The sequence below is a fragment of the Eucyclogobius newberryi genome, unplaced genomic scaffold, assembly GCF_026437365.1.
Source record: "Eucyclogobius newberryi isolate DKJ021-1_F unplaced genomic scaffold, fEucNew1.0.hap1 SCAF_16, whole genome shotgun sequence".
In the NCBI taxonomy this organism is placed as follows: Eukaryota; Metazoa; Chordata; class Actinopteri; order Gobiiformes; family Gobiidae; genus Eucyclogobius; species Eucyclogobius newberryi.
The window spans coordinates 11,276,618-11,300,942 of record NW_027315790.1 but is presented as its reverse complement, the minus strand read 5'-3'; the positions used below and the strand labels follow the sequence as shown (position 1 = coordinate 11,300,942).

Here is a 24,325-nt window from a genome sequence, read left to right as displayed (position 1 = left end):
TATTCATAAAACCCTGCAAATCTGTAGGCTACCATATGTAATTTTAGTAAAAGAAGTATGTCATTGCATGGCATGGATTGCTCATCACAAGTTGGTTGTTTCAGGAATGTCTGCACCTAAAGGTCCATATGAATAAGAAAGTTATGGCACTCTCAGCAATAAATTCTGCATAGCATTCCCCTGAGACCAAATAAGGCATTCTGTTCGATGGGAGTGGTTCAGACGTGTCCCCTCTGATTGCAGACAGCTGACACTGTGCCCCACCTCCTCAAACACACATAACCCCCCATGCTGTAAATCTGATGCACCCCACCCAGTTCTATGGCCACGTACTTGGCAAATGATCCCTCTTGGTGCTTTTTCACAGCGCTTGTATGACGTCACGTCAGTAACAAGCACGGGACCCTTACCTTGCTGCAAATGTGAGTGGGAAATGACAGAAGGACCCATTATAAGCATCAGCCAAACAAAAACAACCTATCACGGTGACTGATACCCCATCCTCCTTCAATAATAAGCTTTAAACAGGCAGATCAGGTTTTGGTCACCTTTCAAGTCCTGGCATATGCTGGCCAAAGTTGACTGCTGCGCATGCGCGTTACAAAGCTCTTTAAATACCCCAAGTCATCTGCCACAACAAAACATTCAGCTGAGTGTGACAATCCACGGGTAGACTGTTGTAGTAATTACACAAGAGCTTCAGACAGGGACGAAATATTTACATTTAAGCACGAAACTTGACTTCGACCGAGAATTACGCACAGAGCCGGTGTTGACTGAAGCAGTTTAGGGGAATAGTCGGGGAGACAGATAGGAAAAACAAAGATGGCTGTGTAGCCAAAGAGACGGGTCCCGACACAAGTGTCTCTGTTTAAATCAGCAACAGGGCTCGTTGGTCCCGGGGACTCAGTCAGCCAGGACCGGAGCAGGGACGTGAGTGAGTAGCGGAGCTGGGCCGTGGATGCTCGTCGGTGTTGTCCGCTGTCATTGTGCATAACGGCGTCGAGAGCATCAGGAGTTGTTTTTGTTCTGCCAAGGGAGGACTGCTGTGTTTGTCAACGCAGCTAGCCACATATTCTGCTAGCCTCACTGTAAGTCATAAAAAATAGTTATAATTGCTTAATTACGCAGGATAGTCGCGATTATATGTTCTACTTGGTGTCAATGTGTTCAATAATTGGCTTATTGCGTGTTGGTAGGCGAGGGTCAGCATTAATAATGAGTTAATAACTACATTCCTCTGACAGTATTAGCATAGCCTGCTAACAGTTAGCTGTCAGCTGACTGTGAGCTAAGGTGAGCTAACGTGCTAATATTTATGCTTTATTGGACCAGTTGCACCAGGTCCGAAACAGGCTTTAAACAGTAATCGCCATGTCGTCGCTGGAGGAGAGAGACGTGGGTGTTGTGGCCGCCCCCAGCTCCTCCTCAGTCGGGCTGGGGGTCGTGGGGGCAGCGGTGGAGGCCGTAGCTGGGGTGGCAGCCATGCAGGAAGAGCTCGGCTCTAGGAGAGAGGGGCCCGAGCCTGACCCTGACGAGCCGCCCAAGAAGAGGCCCAAAATACCCGAGGGAGAGGCGGGGAAGCTGGAGGAGAGGCTGTACTCAGTCTTGTGCTGCACCGTGTGCCTAGATTTACCCAAGGCGTCTGTTTACCAGGTAAATGTGTCAATCACAATATTCAACACAGTCCCTGAATAAGCCCCAGAAACTCATTGGACATCATATTCAAACCCTCAATGTGGCCCAACCCCTCTGTCCACAAAGACAACCTGTTGAATGAACTGGTCAGTGTTTGTTATTTTTAGTTTTGACTGTCCCACACAGAGACAAGTGTTCTTCACAAACTGAGGATAACATATGACCCACCCAGGTCAAGTGGCCCTCTGTGCCTGTGCTGGCACATTATACTGTGAATTATCCCCAAATAACCTAAGTAAAGGCAAACTTCTGTCTGTTCGTAGTTTTTAATCAAAATCAAGTAAGAAAACATTGAAGTTTATTTCATGCCATTAACAGCACATGACCAGGTTTTGATGGCTAAGTGCTGTCCTCTCACCCTGATCCCATGACATGACAACGGTAACTACAAAACCATATTAATGTGACTTAACACACTCATTGTCATGTCAGTAATGCATCAGTCATTCCATCACACTTTGTGGGTGGTAAATGTTTTATGTGGATGGAGTTGTCACATTACACTACTTTCTTTTTTATTTGAATTACCGGTTAATTACCCAGTTACGATACATTTACTCTGCCCTTATTTGCTATTTTCAAATTCTCTTTTTTGCCACCACAGTGCACAAATGGGCACCTGATGTGCGCAGGCTGTTTCATTCACCTTTTGGCAGATTCTCGTCTAAAGGAAGAACAGGCCACCTGTCCCAATTGCCGGTACAAACACTCACATCACTAATTGAATAATAATGCATACATGATGTTGCAAGGTCAACCTATACATTTAGTTTTTACATTGTTGTATATCTCAAATTGAGCCACACTACTCCCAGAATTATATTATACCTAGTTTATTTAAGGAGTCACAAATTACATTGTTTTCATTTGTTGAAAAAATATGTGAAGATATAGTCTTGAAACTGATGGAAAAGTGCATGCCACAGATGCTGTCCATGTCAAAGCTGTGAGGTAAGGGCTGTGTTTGTGTGGCGTAGGTGTGAGATCAGCAAAAACCTGTGCTGCAGGAACCTGGCTGTGGAGAAGGCTGTCAGTGAGTTGCCGACAGAATGCACCTTCTGCCTCAAACAATTCCCCCGCTCCAGTTTAGAAAGGCACCAGAAGGAGGAGTGTCAGGACAGGTATGTACGAACACCAAACAAACACAAGTGTCATTCCAAGTCCTTGACAGATAAAAGTGAAGCAACTTTATCAACCAATATACATATTTATTTATATAAATATAAACTTATAGATTTTGTAAACACATTAAATGACCAGTTTTTGGAGGTTTGCGGTGAATCACAATGTGATGATGAAAGCATGAGTTCATTAAGTCTATATGTTGTTGTTGTTTTATAGCGGTTGGTATCCAAGTGTTACATTACCGCCAGACTTTATTCCATTGACTTTATCCTAGCGGGCCTTCTCCCCATTAAGTCTATATCATCATGGTCAGAGTAATGGTAGTTGTAGGCTATAAGTTGGTTACTATAGTGACAATTTATCCTGTGCTGTTGCCATGAGAACAGCCTTGATGACAGGTGGACTGTATGGTCTTGACCTAAAATCCTAAAAACCTAAAAAAGTGTTCTGGTGTGATATCAATTATCCAGGTATGACCTAACAGATGTGCAAATACATCCATTTAAAGGCCCATCTTTATTGACAACAGTAGATAATATCAATTATGAAACATTAGTTTTGCATCTTTAGACTCACTTCTTTTGTTCTTTATGATTCGTTCTTTGCACGCTCTTTATTCAGACAGTCTTAATTAGCTGTGCTTCACAACCTGGAATAATTAGCACCTTTGATATTCTTAGAAACATGTACAAGTACGTATCATGTATTCATCACAGCACACTTCTGCAAAGGATCTAATTGAGATGAGGCTATGTTTTCTCCTTCCTGTGGGCTGTCTTTGACGCAAACTTGCCATTATGTTGTCAGGGTGACACAGTGCAAGTACAAGAGGATTGGCTGCCCTTGGCAAGGTCCTTTTCATGAGTTGCCAGCACATGAGAGCGAGTGCTCCCACCCCACTAAGACTGGAACAGAGCTCATGGGAATCCTGGGAGAAATGGACCAGAACCACCGCAGAGACATGCAGCTATACAACAGCATCTTCAGCCTGCTCTGCTATGAGAAAATTGGGTTTACAGGTAGAGACACAGTCATTGTTTAAAAATGAGTTTAGTCCACCTTTTGCTAATTAAGACTTTGTTACTTTCCCAGAGGTACAGTTCAGGCCGTACCGCACTGATGACTTCATCACTCGCCTATATTATGAAACGCCACGCTTCACTGTCCTCAACCAGACCTGGGTCTTGAAGGCCAGAGTCAACGACTCAGAGCGTAACCCGAACCTGTCCTGCAAGCGCACGCTCTCTTTCCAGCTCATCCTCAAGAGCAAGGTACGGAAACTTCTGGTTATTTAGTGTTTGAAGTAGAGATTTTGCTTACATACAAATGTTTGAGATAATAATCATGGTTTGCTTATCTGGCACAATTAAGGTACATGTTCTGTCAATTAAAAAAAGTTTAATCTGTAAGATATTCAGAAATAAACCCATATGTACTTTTTTGTTCTTTATTTGGCATTGAACTGACAAACAATGTGTTGTTTTGTAGGTAAACTCTGCTCTGGAGTGCTCCTTCTTGTTGCTGAAGGGTCCCTATGATGATGTCCGGATCAAACCTGTCATTCACCACCACTCTTTCAGCAACGACACCAATGAGACGGAATATGTGCTTCTGCCCATCTCCGACTCAGTGGAGTGCAACAAACTGCTGGCTGCCAAAAACATAAACTTGCGCCTCTTCATCTTCCAAGTCCAAAAATAAATGTGTGATTGAAGAAAAGAAGTAGGAGGAGGAAGATTTGTTTAAGGCAACAAGGAAAAGTGTTGAAAAAGATAGAAAGATGCCACTGAACCACTTAATACCTCTTTAACTACATAAACACACGCATCGTACATGTGCTTTCATTTCTACAAATGCACACCACTAACTTACACTTACCTCCTTGGACAAGATAGTGAGGCCCCATGCTTTTGGGGGAGCTGTGATGATATGCTACAGAAATGGCTGGGCATTGATATGAGTGATGTGGGCTCAGATGAGGGGCTCTTTGGGGCAAGAAAAAGGTGTTTGCCTGGGGTTGTCGACGGTTGGTGTGCACCTGTTTGAAACCACAGCCAAAGGTAGCACTCACCGACCAAAGCAGGATTTTTGCCTTGTGCACATGCCTTTCATATGTGACACTGAAACAAAGACTCTGCTTATGTTCAAATGTCCCAAAGATGAAGGTGAAAAACTGGAGTGATCAAGCTGTGTCCAGGACAAGTGAATGTACTGTGTGTCTGTGTCCTTTTGCTTTTTCACTCAAATCACATGCCTGTTGATCACACCACCTTCTATTCTGTTGTTGCCAAAGCATCTCAAATCAGACTTTGTCAAAACAGATCTTGCCCCGTCGCTGCTCGCTCTCGATGTCACTTTCGAGAGGAGAAATGGCCTGTCTGTCCATATTTTATTTTGTATTTCTTTTTAGCTATGGTTTTATTTAATCTCTACACTAATGCTATGTTTTTTTCACTAAACCCTATATATATTTAAGTACCTGTGAAAATTGTTTCCTTTTAATTCGATTTTTAACGTGTGGCTTGCGGACTGTTTGTGTGAGGAACAAAAAAGTAAGGTTTTCATTTGAAACAGTACAATCCTTTTGAGTGTAGGGAGCTAACAACAAAGAAACCGTGATTACGGTATCCATCGGGCAAAGCGACCCTCTGGACTCAAATCATGTTTGTAGAAGATCTGTGTGCATGCCTGTGTGTATGGCAGAGATGGTGGGCAAAGACTATAGTGTTAGATTTACTTGAACAAGAATAAGAAGTTGTTACTTAAATAGATGATGCTGTAATGCAGACTGATCTCTCTCCTCCTGACCTCTTCCTTTACTTCTGTGTTTAATGCTTTGTCTCTATGCCAGTGGACTCACTCATCTCACTACGGCTGTACATGTGCCTTTTATTAAAGATCATGGAACCTGCAGCACTCTTGTTTGCGTCTGAGTTGTCTGAATTGAGAAGAAATGACAATAATTATAAATAATTCTTTACATTAGTGTTGCACGTTACAAGCTTGAAAGGCTCCTCAATACCAAACAATATCATAGATCCATGACATCATCACACTGTTGTCTTCTTGTAATTCACTCCTCATCCCATCCAGCTTTTGGACCTGTGGGAAGACTGACGCCATCTGCACCATCAATTAAACTGACCACCAATCACTCAAACTACATTCAGACATGAGTGTTTTGCCCAAGGGCACAGCAGAACACACCAATTGGAGCTGGAATTGAACCAGCAACCTTTATTTAGCCAAACTCATCAAAATTGTCATCTATGCCAAACAGATAACTCAAAGACTATTATATAACTGTATCCCATCAATAGATGTTCACTATGTTATCAAATGGAAATAAAATAAACTTGTATGTGCTTTTGGACAACAGCAACATGTCTGCACTTCCCTCTTTTGAACGTTAGGCGGCGCTATAGTCACATCAACATGAAGTCATTGAGGTTTCATAAGTGAACATGGTCGCCTTAGTGTACATTTAAAATTAACATGTGAATATAATGTAAATTGTACACTTTGGCACATGTAAGTAGTTTGGGTTTTACGACGTGTCTTTTAAAGCATTCACAGAAATGACTTAGATATAAAAAATTACAAAAGACCAGGAGACAGGATGATATATAAATGTGGTTTGTCAATTCAGCCACAACACTTTATTCTATTCACACAGTGCATTTCCTTAGAACACAATATATAATTTAATATCAATATAAAACTCCATTTGTGGTTATAAATAATGCATCCATAGAGCAGCTCTTGAATATACTTTAAGCTTTGGTACAGTAAGTGCGCGTCTTTCTCTGGTACAAGCTCGTTACGTGTTAGCAGTAAATCCTGTAAGCAACCTCGGGAGGAGGAGAGAACGACTAAAAAGGGTCTTTGTGTGTATCGTTCATCAGTACTGCGCGCTCCAGGCCGGGGCGCTCAGGTTTGTGCAGGCAGGGGGGTGGCAGGTTCCGTGGTGGGGCGGCACGACGCAGCAGTAGCCCCCCTCTGTCCCCATAACTTTACTTTGGGGATAGGACACAGGCACGCCTCCCTGCAGAGAGACAGAGCGTTTGAGACGACAGGACACTGGTTATAACGAGCTCTTTCACACAGAACAATGGAATAGCAACTTTACCTGAACCAGGGCACAGTGATGAGGGGCCATCGATGTGTAGCTCCCCATCATGGTCTGGGGCCCAGAGCTCTGCTGCACCCCTACAGCGGGAGTGTAGCCAGCTGCAAACAAAACAAGTCATTTATACATCTAATTGCTCCAGATTAAAATAGTTGTTATCAAGATATAACTGTGGAGTGAAGAGGTTTTTTTGTACTGTGGTGGACTGTTAAAATATACCACTTTATATTGCTAAACTAATTATTTATTTCAGTAATAGTAATGGCCTTATTTGAGTGGAGTAATGAAATAGGAAATGATGGAGGAGAAACCACTTGGAAAATCAATAGAGTGAATACTCAGACCAACAAGAGACAATTTGTAGTTGCTCTGAACGGTATATGTGCTGCTTGGTCTAAGTGAGCAATACTTTAGTTTTAATGAACTTGTATGTTTGTCAGAGTTTTTCACTGAGACGAGTAGAAGCAGCAGGAAAAGAGACCGGTTCACTGTGAGACCTTGAGACCACATCTCTGACAGTGTAACGGCCCCCTCCTCTACTGCTGTGCTCCGAGGCCAGTGATGTAATGCGGATCAGAGAGGCACTAAATTTACCTGTTGGATGTGTGGTTTGGCTAACAACGTGGGGGCCGGGCGAGCCAGGGCGGCAACTGTGCTGGGACGAGGTAGGGTACTGGCCGTAATAATAAAGAGGCACCTAGAGAGGAAGCATTTGAAGTTAATCGTATTATATATGATGTCTTTCTTATGTGTTGCTCGGATATAGAGATAAGACGACATACTATTTGGGACTAGAAATGCCATTGATTGAATTAAATTAGTAAGTGACATTTTGGGGGAGAATTTAGTGGATTAAAAGTTTAATCACGGTTTAAACTCTTTGTTTTGATCAAATAATTAAAACAGTGTGGACATTCAAGTTTCTAATGTTGAAAATTACATCTATGGTTGTGAAAGCAACATAGGAAACCGATGACTTTCAAAGTGACTAAGTGTGTCTGTATTTTGAAAGCGAGTGGACGTGTACCTGAGGTGAAGGCTGGCAGTAGCTGGGCGGTTTGGGAAGCGGCGGAGGGGGCAGGGGCGGAGCTGCATAGACATAACCCTGACCGTGAGAGTACATGGGCGGGGCTTCAGGGTTCGGCTGACAGCTCACCGCCACATGAGCAAACTGAGAGGAGACGTCTTCAATCTGCGAGAGGATGAAGCGGGTCAGAACACAGTAGGAAGCCAATGAAGAGCACAACACGGACAAGAAGCTTAAATGAGTAAAGTTTAATACGTACGGCGGTGGAGAAGGACTGTGACGGCGTGACAGGCAACATCTGCGGAGACGTGTAGGAGAGAGACGAGTACTGCAGCATCTGGACGAGGCATGGAGATAGAGATAAGACTCCACAGCGATATGCGACACTGGCAGCATTTTGTATCCAACATGACTTTCTGCCGTGGTACCTGCTGTTGGGGAGGCGAGCCCCGGAGCTGCGTCTGGCTCCTGATTGGCTGCTGACTGTCGGGAGGGTTGTACACCGCGGGGGTCCCATCTGGGTTGAGAAAAGGTTGGCCTGGGGAAAATAATGTTAACACGAGTTAGGCTAAAGCACTCTTTTCCAAACGGTTGGTCACTGAAGACTGCACAGACAAATGCAAAACCTGTCAGCTGTGACTTTGATGAAGGTTCAGTCTATCTACCATTTTAAACTGTTCACTAACAACTCATTTTTGCTCAGGAGTGTTTGATTACTTGCTTTAAATGTTTCCCGTCTCACTATAAAATAACTGTTATTTTACTTAAATGCTGTAATGTTTGATAATACACACAACGGCATTTTGAAAGTGAGATTAAGTTCACTATGATTTGGTTCAACTTAAAATATTTCCATTGATAAAGTAAAGTCAATACTCAGTAAGGATGAAGTACCAGTGTGAGGGTTGACCAAGATGCTTCCTGGAGGTATTCCGTTCTCCATGATGTAGTTTGTGTTAGGAGCCAGTTCCTCCATGATGGGAGGGGGCGAGGGGTGTTGGCCACAGGGAGGCAGTTTGAAAAGCGTGATGGAGCCTGGAAGAACAGGACGGAGATGAGGAAATGGCACAAATGTTCAAATGAAAACGGAAAGAAGCCATCTTTATTAACGCTGCACAGAAAATTGGAAATATCTTTACGCCTTTATACAGAATTCCCGCTCTGTCTTTGCTGTAGCATATCTGTCTTTCTGATGTGATGAGGCCTAGAGGTGTTGTGTGAAAATTTACAGCTATGGTGTGAAAATCATGAATCAAGTTTTTACATTTTCACACCATAAGACTTCCACTGCTTTTCACTAATTAGATGGTACTGAATCAGGAGCTGGCATGATTTATACACAGTGATAATCCCAAGTGGGGTGTAAAAATAAGCTTGTTCTTACGCAGGTACGTAGATGAGAGAGTGAGAGTCTTGTGATCAGTGACTACATTTGCACCTTAAAGGTGAGACAAGGGAGTGTTATCTTCTGAAGCGAGCTCACAAAAACGCACCATGTGTGTCCCAGCTGCTGTTGGCAGTTTGCTGGGGTTTGGTGCTGGGGCTTGACCACTGGTAGGATGAATCTGAATCGGTGCTGCTCCAAGGTCGAGGGTCGCTACTATAGCGACAGTCGGTGTCAAAGCTGCTTTGTCTGCTGCTGTCAGTCCAGCTGGAGCTTGAATTATCACGGCTTCCTCTGCGGAGTACATGGAAAATTACCATCATGATTTTTATTCTGCTGACATCTATGCCACAATAAACATGGCACAGAATATTTCACAAGACCATTATACAGAAATGTAGGCTTAGCACAGTGGCAATTGACAGTGAAAATAAATATATAACACAAAACTAGGTCCTCTCTGCATTCAGCTGCTCTGAGGCTGTTGCGAGCTGACCGGGTTAAGATGATAAATGACTGTGCATAGGTGCAGACTAGTCTACCTGAAGAGCTGCCTTCTCCTCTGGGTCTCTGCATATGGATTGTACTCCTCCACAGCTCTGCACAGGCACACAGACATATATTAATGCTCTCATCTAAATATAATAAGCTGAAAAAGCGCATGACAAGCACACTCTGTCGGTAAGGTTACCTGGTTTCCGAATGGGCCTCCTGGGTGCTCTGTGGCTGGAAAAGTACAGCTGACAGATTAGAAACTCTCCTGGCTTTGCCACATAGTATATTTGCCTCATATGTGCCTTACCTCTGGGTTTACATTGGGACATTGGTTGAAAATTCGGTCTCGAACTCTTTGGTATTCTTCTTCTCGCTCCTCCATTGACTTACTTTGCCTTTCTCGTAACGGGTGAAGTCGAGGCTGCATCTGTGAAGAACCAACAGGTCAACATGCTGATAGGGCGTGATCAATGTTAATTATTGTGGAAAGTCCAGAGAGACTTGGGGCTTCAGAAAAGTAAAGAACAGGCTGACCTGGTCATCTAAGCTACTGTCTCTCTTCAAAATAACCCTCCATCTGTTCATCTCGTCTCGCTTGTCTTCTTGTACTTCATCCAAAAAGCGTTGCTCTGGTCTGTAAAACAGCCAGAATGCCTAACGAATTAGTTAATAAAAAAAAAAAAAAAAAAAAGATATATATATTAATATAAACAGCCAATATAAATCCTTACATGCGCGTGTTGCTGGTTTTGTTAATTATGATAGATTTGCCGGTCTGGTCCACATTGTGCTCCATGCCAAAGTAGGCTGCCACCCGATGAACCAGCATGCGGTGGTAGGACGACATGGGGGGAAACTTCTTAAAGGGGCTGAAAGGGATAAAAAAAAAAAAGGTCAGAGAATTGCAGTTTAATTGTGAGACACAATTGCGCTGTAGTTTGTTGAATATTTGGACCTGTATAGTGTAATTAAAAAATACGATTTTGTTTATAGTAAAAAACAACCAACAATATTTAGGGTTGCAAAGAAATGAATTAGAACATTAAAGCCGCAAGCGGCCTCCAACGGCCCTCAGGGGCTGCCGGGCTTTGTATTCTGCACTTTTAACTTGATAAAGATGGCGCTGATAACACACCTCATTGTGTGTGTTATCTAAGAACTAAACAGACGGCAACACATTGGACATGGCCAATGCTGTGCATAACAAGTGCAAATTAGTACAATTCTCAGTCAAGACGAGTGCTTTTGGAGGAATGCTGCTGTTGTCAACATTGGGTGAATGGGCTTCACTCATTGTGCTTGACTATTTCTGTCATAGCAGGAGTAAGTATGCATGATCCATGCCTTCAGCATGAGCGTTTTCACTGGTTGTGCCAGGGGTGACGGGGTACCAAACAGTTGCTACAGTTCGGGCTCGGCCCAGAATAGAATAGCTCAACAGTGAAGTAAACCTCCCATTTCATTGTTCCTATAAACTTTCTGGAAAAAAAAAATATACATATATATATATATTCAAAATTTGAAAGCTTTCTCAGGGGTCATCAGATATGTGGCAAGTAATGACCTATATTTGTATTTGATCTGCTTATGAAAAACCGCTATGGCAGTGGTTCTCAAACTTTGGTACATGTATGAGCTCCTTAAGGTGGAATGCAGATCCCTCTGCAGTTCAAATATTTGCTGAATTTAGAGTCCATCTTAAGAATTAGTATAGCAATAGTGCTGTTGTAATTTAGACATAACTTGATTGATATTTGTTATTTTATTTGCTTATTTTTTTCTATTTACTTATTTTAGACTTACTATTTTATATGTATTTATGTCCTAGTTTTATTCTATTTCTACGAACTCTTAGTTTCTACTCATATATTTATGAAATGTTAGCACATTTTTATTGGTTATCACTTTTGAGGATCTCTGTGGAGCCCTCTGTACCAGGAGCGGAGGTCGGCTGTGGCTGCTGTGGCCTGGCTCATTGTCCCTGGTGGAGGTTTGGTGTCCCGTCTTTCCTCTGGGCCCTGTATCAGTGTCCAGTGGCTGCATGCGACGCTCTGCTCCTGGTGCCAACCATGGCACTTTCTCAACTGGTGCATCTGTACTCAGCTTCATGTATTTTAGAGTGTGTGCACGTGTGCGTTTGTGTGCGTATGTGTGCGTTTGTGTGCGCATGCGTGCGTTTGTGTGCGCATGCGTGCGTTTGTGTGCGCATGCGTGCGTTTGTGTGCGCATGCGTGCGTTTGTGTGCGCATGCGTGCGTTTGTGCGCATGCGTCTGTTTGTGCGCATGCGTCTGTTTGTGCGCATGCGTCTGTTTGTGCGCATGTGTGTATTTGTGCGCATGTGTGCGTTTGTTTGTGTTTGTGTGTGTTTGTGTTTGCATGTGTGTGTTTGTGTGCATGTGTGTGTGTGTGTTTGTGTGCATGTGTGTGTTTGTGTGCATGTGTGTGTTTGTGTGTATGTGTGTGTGCATGTGTGCGTGTATGTGCATATGCGTGTTCGTTTGTGTTTGTGTGCATGTGTGTGTTTGTGTGCATGTGTGTATTTGTGTGCACGTGTGTATTTGTGTGCATGTGTGTGTTTGTGTGCATGTGTGTGTTTGTGTGAATGTGTGTTTGTGTGCATATGTGTGTTTGTTTGTGTTTGTGTGCATGTGTGCGTTTGTGTGCATGTTTGTGTGCATGTGTGTGTTTGTGTGCATATGTGTGTTTGTGTGTGTTTGTTTGTTTGTGTGCGTTTGTTTGTGTGCATGTGTGTGTTTGTGAGAATGTGTGTGTGTGTTTTTGTGTGCATGTGTGTGTTTGTGTGCATGTGTGTGTTTGTGTGCATGTGTGTGTTTGTGTGAATGTGTGTGTTTGTGTGTTTTTGTGTGCATATGTGTGTTTGTTTGTGTTTGTGTGCATGTGTGTGTTTGTTTGTGTGCATGTTTGTGTGCATGTGTGTGTTTGTGTGCATATGTGTGTTTGTGTGCATGTGTGTGTTTGTTTGTGTGCATGTTTGTGTGCATGTGTGTGTTTGTGTGAATGTGTGTGTGTGTTTTTGTGTGCATGTGTGTGTTTGTGTGCATGTGCACTTTGAGTTACATATGAAAAGCGCTTCATAAATTAAGTTGGATTTGATTTAGTTTTGCTCAAGTTTAGACCTGGAAAAGTGTGTTTTAGACCTGGTTTGGTGGTATTCGAAAGAATATTTTTTAAGTGGTATTTAGTGTGAAAAGTTTGAGAACCACAATACCATGGGAAAATTAATATACATTTTTCTCCCAGAAACTGCAGGCTTCGAAGTGTTGAGCTCTATGAGGCTGTTCCAGCTCGGAGGGAAAAACAAATAGATAATGACTTTTCATACTTTCTCTGCAACCGTCCTAAAAGGATATGTTCATTGTTCTAGACCCAGTGGTTACAATGGGTCCAGCTGCTTGAGTTTGAGTTGTTGTAACAAATACATGGTCTAAAACATTGGGCTTTGGCAAAAGGCTCATGTTGGCTCAGATCCAGTTAATAGGTAGATTTGCATGACTGGTCAGATATGTGGAGTACGCTAAATAAGCTGTATGGGCGGAACTGTGATGTATGAGGTGAAAAACCCATTTAAATTAGCATAAAATCAATGGGTGCACAGATCCAGACCTATTGCTGGTGATGAAGTCGATCATGTCTTGCTCCAGTTTAAGTAGCATCATGCGCTCCCTGGGGTTACTGTTTAGAGTATCCACGATGAACTGGTGCAGGTCTATGCCCGTGGAGTCAGTGTAGTCCGCACTGGACTCTGAGAAGAAACATGAATATGTCTTACAACGCAATAAAGAAGAAACTGCAATATTAAACAGCCCTGGAGGCCTAAATCTAAATAGTGGCGCTGCTGTTCAAGTTTATTACATTTATTTTTCTCTTCCCTATTCTTTCTGAGATATCAATTTCACACACACCTTTGGATGGTAAGCTTTTCTTTGGCTCTTGATTGTGCATTTTGCACAAACTTTTGTCACTGTCATTGCTGCAAGAGATATCTTCTTCAGGGGATATCTGTGAAAAGAAGAGTAATCTAAATTCTGTAATAACAATTATGATTGGAGAAAGTGCAGTGGCCTCTTTTGTGTTGGTACCTCTTCGATTGGGGGCGACTCCTCGCAAACAGCTGCACTCCGCATCAACTTCCCTTTGGCCTGAAATTTGCACAGAAGTAAGCAGTATTATGAATTCATAAACATGTGCAATCGATACACTGACAATTAATAATGCGATGCAGAATTACTTTAGCTTACCTTGACTTTTTTCTTTGGTTGCACCTGGTTACAGTGTTTCTGTGGCGGAAGAAATAATTTGTTATGAAGTTAGCAGCAGTGTGGAGAAAAGGTTGTAATTTGGTTACAGCCAGTGAGATTTATTCATTTGGCTTACATTAGAGTCAGGCTTCTTATATGTACTTGGACACTCTCCCTCGTCCTGTTGATAAGCGAGGACTGGCAATGGGGAAGACCTCTCAGTGACGGCACATGGCGTCATGACGACAACATCAGAACTGTCCAGGATTTCAGTCATTCTTCAAATAAAAACAATGACAAAAACAGCAAGTAATTATTCATGTTGTGGTTACAGCGACACATTATGTCATAGTTTCAGATGGAGGGCTTATATGGGAGATTTACTGTTTTGAAACTTATGATCCGCAAAGGCTAAATTTCATTTATTTTTATTAAGTTTTTAAAACAATCACTTTTTGAAGCTATTTGTAAAACAAAACAAAAAACAACATTTGTACTGACCTTTTAAATTAAAGACAAGACATTCTTGATATTAATTTAATCATCAATTCATTTCTTGATTACAGTCGTACCTGTAGATGACCTGTTAGCGACCCTCAGAGGTGAATGATGAGGTCATATATCCCATGTTCCCACAGGGTATCCAGAAAGCAATTATCCTCGCCACTCGTCTCCCTGCCGTCCCTTTCTCCGATGACTCTTTGCTGGAGCTTGGGAAAAAGCAGAGAAATAGAGATATGCTTTAGCGGTCAATGTAAAGCACACGAGACAAACATATGAGCCAGCTGCTGCAGTCACTTAAAATGACATAAAGAGGCTAATTTGTGCACTTGTGTGTTCAAATCTGTCTAGGCCTCCCAAACGCTTCCTGGCTTTACAGCTAATTGGTGCTTAGCGTGTATTGCGGCATGTACTGCTGGCTGGGCATTTCGGGTGGGGGGCCTCTGGTTATTGGCAGTACTTGTCTATTTACATGAATGCAACACATGCGTGTGTATGTGTTTGAGCATGTCAAAGAGCTTTTCTTAGAAACAGCAGCTGCGGGGAGTATCATCCGATCCACCAGCAAAGATATTCCCAGAATGCCAAGCTGAGGCTCTGATCTGTGCAGTGAGAGTTTTGTCGAGACCAAAGATGCGCACACATGAGAGGAAGCGGCATTCCTGCGTCTCGTCCAAAGGGCCAACTGTGCTAAGCGGGGACACAGGGCGCTGTATAGCACCAGGCTCTGGGGGACACTTATTCCCACAACACCTGGGACTGATAACAAGCTCGGAGGATGCTCGGTAACATGGTTATTTAACACCTGACTGGAGATAACAGCACTTTTACAAAAATAACACATCCCCGGCTGCCATGGTATCTCTGGGACTTTTTCAAGAAAAAACACAACAGATGCAATTTCAAGAATCATCTCAGCATGGCAGATAGGCAATCTGGCTATCAAAGAAAACAGCACAGTATTTAAGCCCTTTAATTGTTGTTTATGAAGTGATATGTGGTTTTGCAAAGGCCAGGGGGTGTTGTATGGCGTGTATCACTGTAGCAGATTAATCATACAGTGACAGCTTCTTTAGTTAATTACAAGAAGGTCCATAGCTTTTGGCAGCCAGACGATGACATGCCTGTCTAATGAAGATAAAGTGAGTGTGATATCTTTTCAATGGCCATCAAAATTAACGAAAAATGAATTATGATCATTATGACTCAATATTGCTTTATCATACTTCTATGGTATAATTAGGATGACCTCATGAGGCCTGGAGTGAATTAATTCGAATGTTTAATGTTGGTCATAACATCCAACCATACTTTAAAATGTGCCATTTGCGCTGGTAAAAATCTCCTAAGACTGTGCCCTCTTAATGCACAGTAAAAAAAATAGCATCCTGCCTCAGTGCTGACATTCACTGTTCGGCAGAAACAGCAGGAGGTTTGTGCTTGTGTCGTAGAGTGGTGGTCTAATGCAGCCCGAGGAGTTTACAGACACACAACAACACAGGACTTCCCCACATGCATCGCTGGGATTTCCATCATTGCTGTGGTCTACCCAGCTCCACCGCAGAGCTGCACAGGACAACAGCTGGACCCTCCAGCTTCTCTACCTTTGGGTAAACCACAATCTCGGTTTTGTGTTGACTGTTCTGCAATAACCATGAGAAAATTACACAATAAGTGAGAGGGGAGAAAATGAGCACAAACAGATGTACTACAGAAGAAACCAGGTGAATGAAGGCTCAGTGAGAGCAGGAGGAGAGGTCTGTGGGGACTTAAAGGTGAGCAGAATTAGTGAATGAGTGGATTGCAGTTCTCTGGGCTTTTCAGCCGACGGCCGTGAAGAGGGGATTTGAGGAAAGCTACCAGTTTTTGAGCTGAGTGTTGCAGAAGCGGTAGGACGCCTGGGGAGAAGGTGTGACACGATCATTAGCGCGTGACGGATGGTGGCGGGAGGCAGGGAGCGCCAGTACCCGCTACATCATCATCCATCTGCTGCTCTCCTCTAAGCCCCAGCCTCGGAGCCACTCGCTCACCAGGATGCCTTTCTTCTCCAGCCAAGGCTCCCTGGCTCATACACACTGACCAGGCAGGCCTCTGGGATAATGTCCAAACACTACTTGAATGATTGACCATTGTCACTAAACCAAGTTAAGATTAGGTCTTTAAGTCTGGTTCAACCAATGTCTTAGTAAAAACACTTAAATTAGGGGAGGTCTGAGCAAAACTATTATTAAAATGCTATATTTTAGAAGCTCGTTCTGGAAGACACTTTTCCATCTCTAAGAAAAATATCTACTTCTAAGAAAGGGCAGGGCGCAAAAATGGGACTACTCAAGCTTTGAGTGTAATTGTGAGGCTGCATCAGAGATGGTTTCAGTATCCCCTTCCTCAGCTTGGAGCTCATTACGAGATGATTCAGTGAGATTTAAACCTGGAGAGCAGGTATCTTTGATGTACAATTATTATTGAGTCTTGAGGCAAACACAGCAGAGCCACAGCGCTTTGTTTATCCATAATCTACACAAGCTGTGCCCTAAGCCTATAATTGGCTGCTTTTCGCTCTTTCTATAAGGGTATTTCTTAACAGGTTTTTGCTCATAAATCTACTCCACCTGTGCAAGCATCCTCCTCTTTCAGGACAAATATATCAGGTCAGCTTCAGTCTGCAGGATTGGTTAAGGCACGCAAGATTCTTTTCAGGATGAGCAGAAAAAGCAAAAGTAGGCTGCACATTTAGGTTACATTGTCCTTTGAGTCGTCATGAGCACCTGAGCAGGGAGAGCAGCCTCTTTGCAAAGTGACTTGTGGGTGGAACTGCTGTGGGGTCTGTAGATGAACCCAAAAGGAGGCAAACCACACAGTGTGCAGCCTGTGTACCGCCAACCAACACCAGCGGCTCGACAAGCAGACAAAAGGCTGCGGTTCTCACAGGTGTCAACATTGACCCATATTGAAGACTAAAGAGTCCCGGTGTTCGGGGCCGCTGCAGTTTCCCTCTGCCGGTGCGAGTCGCGTTACTTTGACCCGGGCTTTAAGACACACCGGCTATTTTTACACGGGGCAGTGGCGCCTTCTGCTCCGGCACTTCACTGCTGTCAGCTGCTTGTGTCCGGACCGAGGGGAAAACCAGGCGATCGCAGCAAAATGTGCTCAAACTGACACAAACACATAACTAAAAGACCTTTAAAGTAGTGAAAGACACTGGGGGGCATCAACAGCAGCAGCAGCAGCAGCAGCAGCAGCAGCAGCAGCAGCAGCAGCAGCAGCAGCAGCAGCAGCAGCAGCAGCAGCAGCAGCAGCAGCAGCAGCAGCAGCAGCAGCAGCAGCAGCCAAGACTGTCATTTCTACGATACATTAAACACAAAAGCCTTAACGTGTAGTGCCGCTGAGACAATTCATTTGATACTTCCAAACGGTTGTCATTGGTATGAAACTTGTGTGCAGTTCTTCTCACACACAGACACACACAGACACACACAGACACACAATAATAATTTATATATTTTTCAAGCGAATCCCTTGAAAACATAAGGAGATCAAAACTAAACTATCCACTTAAGCCAACTCCTTCTACTCTTTTACTCTTTTCCTCTTCTACAGTTGCCTGAGGAGGAAGCGTCAGTGCAAGTTTGTGATTTTGTAGCAGAGCAAATGACGCGGAGGACATGAAATAAATCAGTTAATCCAATACAATCTGACGTCATCGCCGATTAGAAATAAGTCTATGATGTGTTATTAGAAGTTTATTACAAGAGAGCGCAACTGATGTAAATGTCCCAGAATGTGGAGAAAGAGTCAGAGTCAGTGCGGTGCTGCAGACGCACTCGGTGTGTCCCCGTGTCCCCGGTCCTCACCGTGAAGCGTGTCCCCGGTCCTCACCGTGAAGCGTGTCCCCGGTCCTCACCGTGAAGCGTGTCCCCGGTCCTCACCGTGAAGCGTGTCCCGCCGTGGGCTGTTGGAGAGCAGGTGTATCGCTGGACGGCGGTGCTGCTCGTGCTTTGCTGTTGACTGTGCGCCCGGTGCTCCTCCTCCGCCTTTTGCCTGTCTCCGCCGGAGCAGGAGGAGCTCTGAACCCGGAGCCACGCGACACCAGACCCGGCCCACGAAGGCCCACGTAAGGCCCACGCCCCGCCCACGTCCGGCCCACTGCCGCTCTGTCCCGCCCCGATTCTGTCTCACTGACGATCACTTCCAATCAATGGCAGAACGGGTGTTTTTGCTTTCGATTTACTGACAATACATCATTAAGGTTTATCAAAGTTCATGCCTTCGGAAGAAAAAGAATATAATTGACACTCACGTGACGTCATCGACATGCCCTGGGGGGAGCTGACCTGCTCTGCTCTGTCTGAAGCTCTGATACTCAAGTTAGACTTTCATCTGAGCTTCATTTTAATACAATCTGACCAAAGGACTGCAGCAGGTGAGCCGATGTGTACAGCATGTGTTTAAAATGACATTACAGCCAAAAGCTAGTTAGACTTAACCAACAGTTTTTTTTTTTTTCCGTTTCTCACCTTTTTAATTGAAAATCAAATTGTCATATTGGTCACAGGCTCCTGAAAAGGCGATCTTTAAATCTTTTTTCCCTGACTTCTCAGACCATCTAAAAACTTATCAAGCCGGGTAATGTGTGCTTTGGGTCACCATGGTAACTGTGGAACTTGTACACACTTGCACACGCCAGGTTGGTATCAATTCATCAGCGTCCTGTTTATAGGCGCCATTTTTAGGACTTTACATTATGATTTTGTGTTTTGTATTTTAATTGCCATGGCAACGGTGCTAATTTTTCATCACAAAAATAGGTTGCGTTCACGTAACAGCACTACGTTCTACTATCCCTATAGTTCCTATAGTTCTAAATGGAACTGGTCCTGGAGCAGTATTGTCAGAATTGCTGGGTTTCAGATGACAGCACAACATTGTACAGGACAATAATATTGAATACAGATGAGGGCAGCTTAAATTAATTAGATGCAGATTTTAATATGATACAAGACGTTAACGAGTCATTAATCAAAATGGTCAGATTTTACAAAATGTGAATTTACCATTAGATATTTCACAGAGGAAAATACAATGTAATCAATAGGGAAATCTGACTCTTGCTTAATATGCTTAATAAGATTAAAATGGCAAATGATATGGTTCAACTGTGGGTCATAAGTTTGGACATTTCTTTCAAAAACAGTGAACCTGCCATAATGGTATAGTATATAGGCCTCTGCCCTCCATCTGAAATTCTGAAGTGTGGTTAGAGAGTTCGTCTAATCAAATCATGTAGTACAGTCTCAGTATTGAATTAATTATGCATGAAAGTGCGGTGGTCGAGTGGTTAAGGCGGCAGCACACATGCACACATGTGAGATTGAATCCCGGCTTTGACAATTTACTGCATGTCCTCCCTTCTCTTTTATCCCCGTTTCACTGTCCTGTCTAATAAACCCTATGGGCCGAAAAACAAACTTTAATTTTGACTTTTGAGCACTTCAGGACTAATGCATTACATCATTAGGCCCACATATTTTTCATGTGGACGTACAGTGTGCAGTAAAGCTTAACCTATAGTTAACTTGGTGAGTGTGGTAGATGGAAATATTTGCTAAATTAAATATACAACCCAAAAATCTTAAGCAGGCCTAGCATCTCATTTCTAGATCTAGAATATAAGGTCTCATTCCTACTTGGGCTGGTATGAGGTTCATGTATGGACAAAAAGCTACTAGGATTACTTCTACCAGCGTTGCCACTATGTAACTGTGTCATTAGGAAAGGCACTTCACCCAATTACATGAATGTTTTAAACAGGGACTGGTTGGGGACAGTGTGGCCACAGGTAGAAGTCTGCCACTTCTTTATCAATTTGCCCCAAGGCAGCTGTGATACAGAGCAACTTGCCACCACAGGACATGATTATAGGGAGGAAGAGGGTCCCACAACAACAACAATAATTCTATAAGTCTATAAAATAATTCAGCAACAGAAGCTGAAATGAGGATACAGCAATTTGGCCCATTTGGTTTGTGTTTGACACAAATGTCAAAGCACAGCTTCAGAGGTATAACCTAAAGAACAACGCTTAAGGCAAGGTTTGGCTTACAGCTGATTTTTAAGTTAAGCAAAAACAAGCTAAGTTTTCTTTTTCTTTTCTTTCTTTTGAAGGAACATTGCAATCTGTCAATTGAAATGGTGAGAAGATTTGGCAGAACCTTTTGTTTCATTCAAGTTATGATATTTTGACTTCCTTTTTATAAACCTCTTTTAGCAGCAACCAACATGGTGAGCCAGAAAATGAAGATATTAGAGGAGATTATAGTAAAGCAATGAGCAGATTTTCATTAATCCAAGACACATTTTCAGTTCATATTAATTCAGAAACTCCATTATTCAAAGAGAGAATTACACATGATAAAAGATCCCTCTATGATAAATGCAGTCTGTAGAGACAAAAGCCCTTTTCCACAGCTTCACCCTTTGTCTTTTTGTGCTCGACCTGCTTGGACCATCCTGTATAACACTACACTTAAAGATCTAATAGACAGATCTAAAAGGAAAACCAATGCAATACAACCAAATGAAACTCTTAAATGTCAAACAATGAGCAAATTGTTGGCACACTAAAACCACCAAGTGCAGAGGTGAGTGAGGGCAGGATGTGCGTCACCTAAAGTCTCCAAACATTGCTCTGCATGTGTCTGATTTCTCTGCACTGTACGCACACCATCCGCGTGTTACTGGTGTTTTAATGACACCATTATCTATTGTAAATGTAAAAAATATTAGCATAGTCTGCAGAGAAAACTGTGCGGAGCTCACCTGCTGCGTGTTAGCAGTGTGGTTGGTGTGTGAGTGGCGAGGACAGACTCATAGGTTTGTGCGTGTGTGCGTGTGCGTGCGTGTGCGTGTGTGTGCGTGCGTGTGCGCGTGTGTGTGTGTGCGTGTGTGTGCGTGTGTGTGCGTGTGTGTGTGTGTGTGCGTGTGTGTGCGTGCGTGTGTGTGTGCGTGTGCGTGCGCGCGCGTGCGCGCGCGTGCGTGTGTGCGCGCGTGCGTGTGTGTGCGCGTGCGTGTGTGCGTGCGTGTGTGTGTGTGTGCGTGCGTGCGTGTGTGCGTGCGTGCGTGCGTGTGTGTGTGTGCGTGTGTGTGTGTGCTTGTGTAGCTGCGGCTTGTTACATGAACACAACTCATTAGAAAGTGCACAGCTGACTGTTTGTGTGTCATTCTGTTACATCAGTTCCTCGCTGCGCTGGACTGGTGTCTGTTTAAAGAGCTTTACTGGAACCGAGGTTATGATACTGGTCCCAGGAAGGTAGCAGAGGGAAACAATACCTTTTCAGGATATAAATCCAATAGTCTGGATGCAAATAACTATGAAAAAATTATGTAAACAATTATAAAGTAAGTAAGTAAGTACAGTTTATTTGTAGTGCTTCACAAATACACAGAATAAAATAATAAATACACAAAAAAACTTTGGGAGCAATATACATACAACAATATACAGTCATATCAGTCCCCAAAGCAACTGTAATTAAAAGGCCAGACTGAATAAAAAGGTTTTTAGCTGACTTGAAGTGAAATATTACGGTGTTTTTAAAATTCATGTTCTAAAATATCAAGAGCAACTACTAAGAGATCCTCCTATTACATTTAAAAGTTCATGCTCTTATTGTAATATTACAGTATTTCCACAATTGTTAGTTCACAGAAATGATGTTATACTACGTCATATTATTTTTAGACTTCTTTCAGTCAATTACACCTGCTTCAAGCTTGCCCAATGCTTCCATTGAACAAGATGCACATTGTGGTTTCTGACCACAAGCAATTATAAAATGTATTCCTGGGGATGAAAATTAGATACATCTGCATTTTTCTCATGCATTAGATTGGAAGAGTAATGTAATAATTGTGATATTTGATCATGGGCCTAGCTGTTTTTGTTTACCATTACATCACCACTCCAAAGCCACTTATTACTCATGTGGACATAGCTATCTGCTTTGATCAGCGAGCGCCGACGTCAGCGTGTGCAAGTGTGTACAAGAGATCGAATGACACCTCAACAAGTGAGGCTTATACATATTAATGTGCTCGTCATGAATATTCAGTGGACTGCCTATGAATATTTAAACTATGATGGAGCATGTGGCCTGGTGACTAGACAGCTACAGACACGAAACAGACAAATAGCCTCCTCATTTGCTTCTTCACGAGACCAGTAGTGCAGGCCTTTTCTTTGAGGACACATAAATCCTAATTAAGAGTGCCGCACTTGATACTGTATAATTATGACCCATACAAAACCACACCATAGTCTTTTTACACTGGGAACAGTAGGCTGTAACAACCATGCTGGTTTGATGTGGTCATTGTGTAAGATATCCCTAAAATAGAGCACAGTCAAGTCTGCATCACAACAGGGTTTACATTAGAAATATATCCGGCAATTCTCATTGGCTGGATTCGGGCAAGTCACTGCAGTTTGAGAATTTGCTTACAAAACTCTAAAGTGATTTAGGATTTGGGACACTATAAATGATTTCACACAAAATTACCATCCTAATTAGAAGTGCCAGGGAGTGATTGATTTTCCTATGTGCGGCAGATACCGAGTCCATTATCCATATCCTCTTGCTAACTCCCAATGCTGTTGACTGGAGGGGCACCTGAAAGTCTACAAAGCTGTGGTGCAACCCCCTGGAGAGAGATGAATGATGAATTTAGATGCGGTGCGTCAGCAAGTCAGAATTACCAAACTATGAGTGCAGAGAGGAATAATAGTGTGGTTAATTTGGGGTGGGCTATGAGCTGAACAGCGAGGAAAGGAGAATGCATTGGTATGAAGGGGGGAGGAAAAAGAAAAAGAGTTTATTTTCAGATCAGTGGCAATGCGTCACTATGGATATATATTTGTGGATATAAACGCAGGCATTCAGAGATCCCAGCAAATGTCCATAGCGTGTTGAAAATGTGAGAACAATGAAGAGAATCAGAGGACGCATGAAGGTGCAAAAGGTGTAAGTGTTCAGTGGAGTGATGTCTGTGTGGGTTTGTGGTCTATAACGGATGTTTGACAGACTCTCCCCTCCTCTGCCTGTCTCTGCATATGTCTCTACAGGCAGTGGGTGTTAAATAAACTGCTCCTTTTTCCTTCTAAACGCTGCCTTTTCCGTTGCCATTCTCCCCCGGCTATCAGTTCACCTTATATTTATCTATACGCAGGTTGTTTTTTCCTGCTATGGCGAGTTTGACAGGTCTACAGAGAGAGAGAGAGACATGCAGAGAGAAAGGAATCAAACAATCTCCTCAATTAAAGCCCACACTGGCGCGCGTCTGAACCCTTCGCCATCTTCATCAGCTGCCGCGCGTTTTCATCTCCTCAGTCACAGATGCCTTTGTTACGAAGTTGAAAACACACTGCTTACAACTAAAGACAGAGAAATCCATTTAGCTTTGAAGAACTGAACGGCGCGACAAGCTTTTGAGGTTTATTTGCATTTAGGAAGGGAGACTCATAAATTGAGCCATCGTTTTGTCTGAAAAAAAAGACTTGGTGGTCACTAATACGAGGACACTCACTCAAGCAAATGGATTATTAGGCTGACTGGCTTGTTTAAGGTTTGAAACTCAATACACGCCGTTTTAAACAAGGGAAGCAAATAATAGAGTGGCTGCTGGGTTTACCCGTGCTAAATTGACTTAAACA

The 24,325-nt window shown here is 43.0% G+C and overlaps 2 protein-coding genes across 3 annotated transcripts; one reads left to right on the top strand and one right to left on the bottom strand.

The window, feature by feature from the left end:
* The first annotated feature begins 628 nt into the window (after positions 1 to 628).
* zftraf1 (zinc finger TRAF-type containing 1) lies at positions 629 to 5,736 on the top strand. The gene is made up of 7 exons (XM_072447513.1): positions 629 to 1,091; positions 1,336 to 1,656; positions 2,303 to 2,397; positions 2,676 to 2,819; positions 3,631 to 3,842; positions 3,916 to 4,094; positions 4,312 to 5,736. Exons 2-7 carry the CDS (start codon positions 1,375 to 1,377, stop codon positions 4,522 to 4,524), a joined length of 1,125 nt encoding a protein of 374 aa, XP_072303614.1. The 5' UTR covers positions 629 to 1,091; positions 1,336 to 1,374; the 3' UTR covers positions 4,525 to 5,736.
* Positions 5,737 to 6,443: 707 nt separating this feature from the next.
* Positions 6,444 to 18,668, bottom strand: arpp21 (cAMP-regulated phosphoprotein, 21). 2 transcript variants are annotated; one of them, XM_072447512.1, is made up of 20 exons: positions 18,546 to 18,668; positions 14,691 to 14,828; positions 14,255 to 14,396; positions 14,119 to 14,157; positions 13,960 to 14,019; positions 13,783 to 13,879; positions 13,484 to 13,622; positions 10,590 to 10,727; positions 10,393 to 10,492; positions 10,166 to 10,285; positions 10,055 to 10,089; positions 9,906 to 9,962; positions 9,473 to 9,657; positions 8,874 to 9,014; positions 8,408 to 8,517; positions 8,239 to 8,316; positions 7,980 to 8,144; positions 7,547 to 7,649; positions 6,953 to 7,053; positions 6,444 to 6,868 (listed from the first exon to the last, which is right to left on the bottom strand). In XM_072447512.1, exons 3-20 carry the CDS (start codon positions 14,393 to 14,395, stop codon positions 6,725 to 6,727), a joined length of 1,953 nt encoding a protein of 650 aa, XP_072303613.1. In that variant the 5' UTR covers position 14,396; positions 14,691 to 14,828; positions 18,546 to 18,668; the 3' UTR covers positions 6,444 to 6,724. The 2 variants fall into 2 exon arrangements, with proteins under 2 accessions (XP_072303613.1, XP_072303612.1); XM_072447511.1 differs by lacking the exon at positions 18,546 to 18,668 and adding an exon at positions 18,471 to 18,522.
* Between the last annotated feature and the right edge of the window lie 5,657 nt (positions 18,669 to 24,325).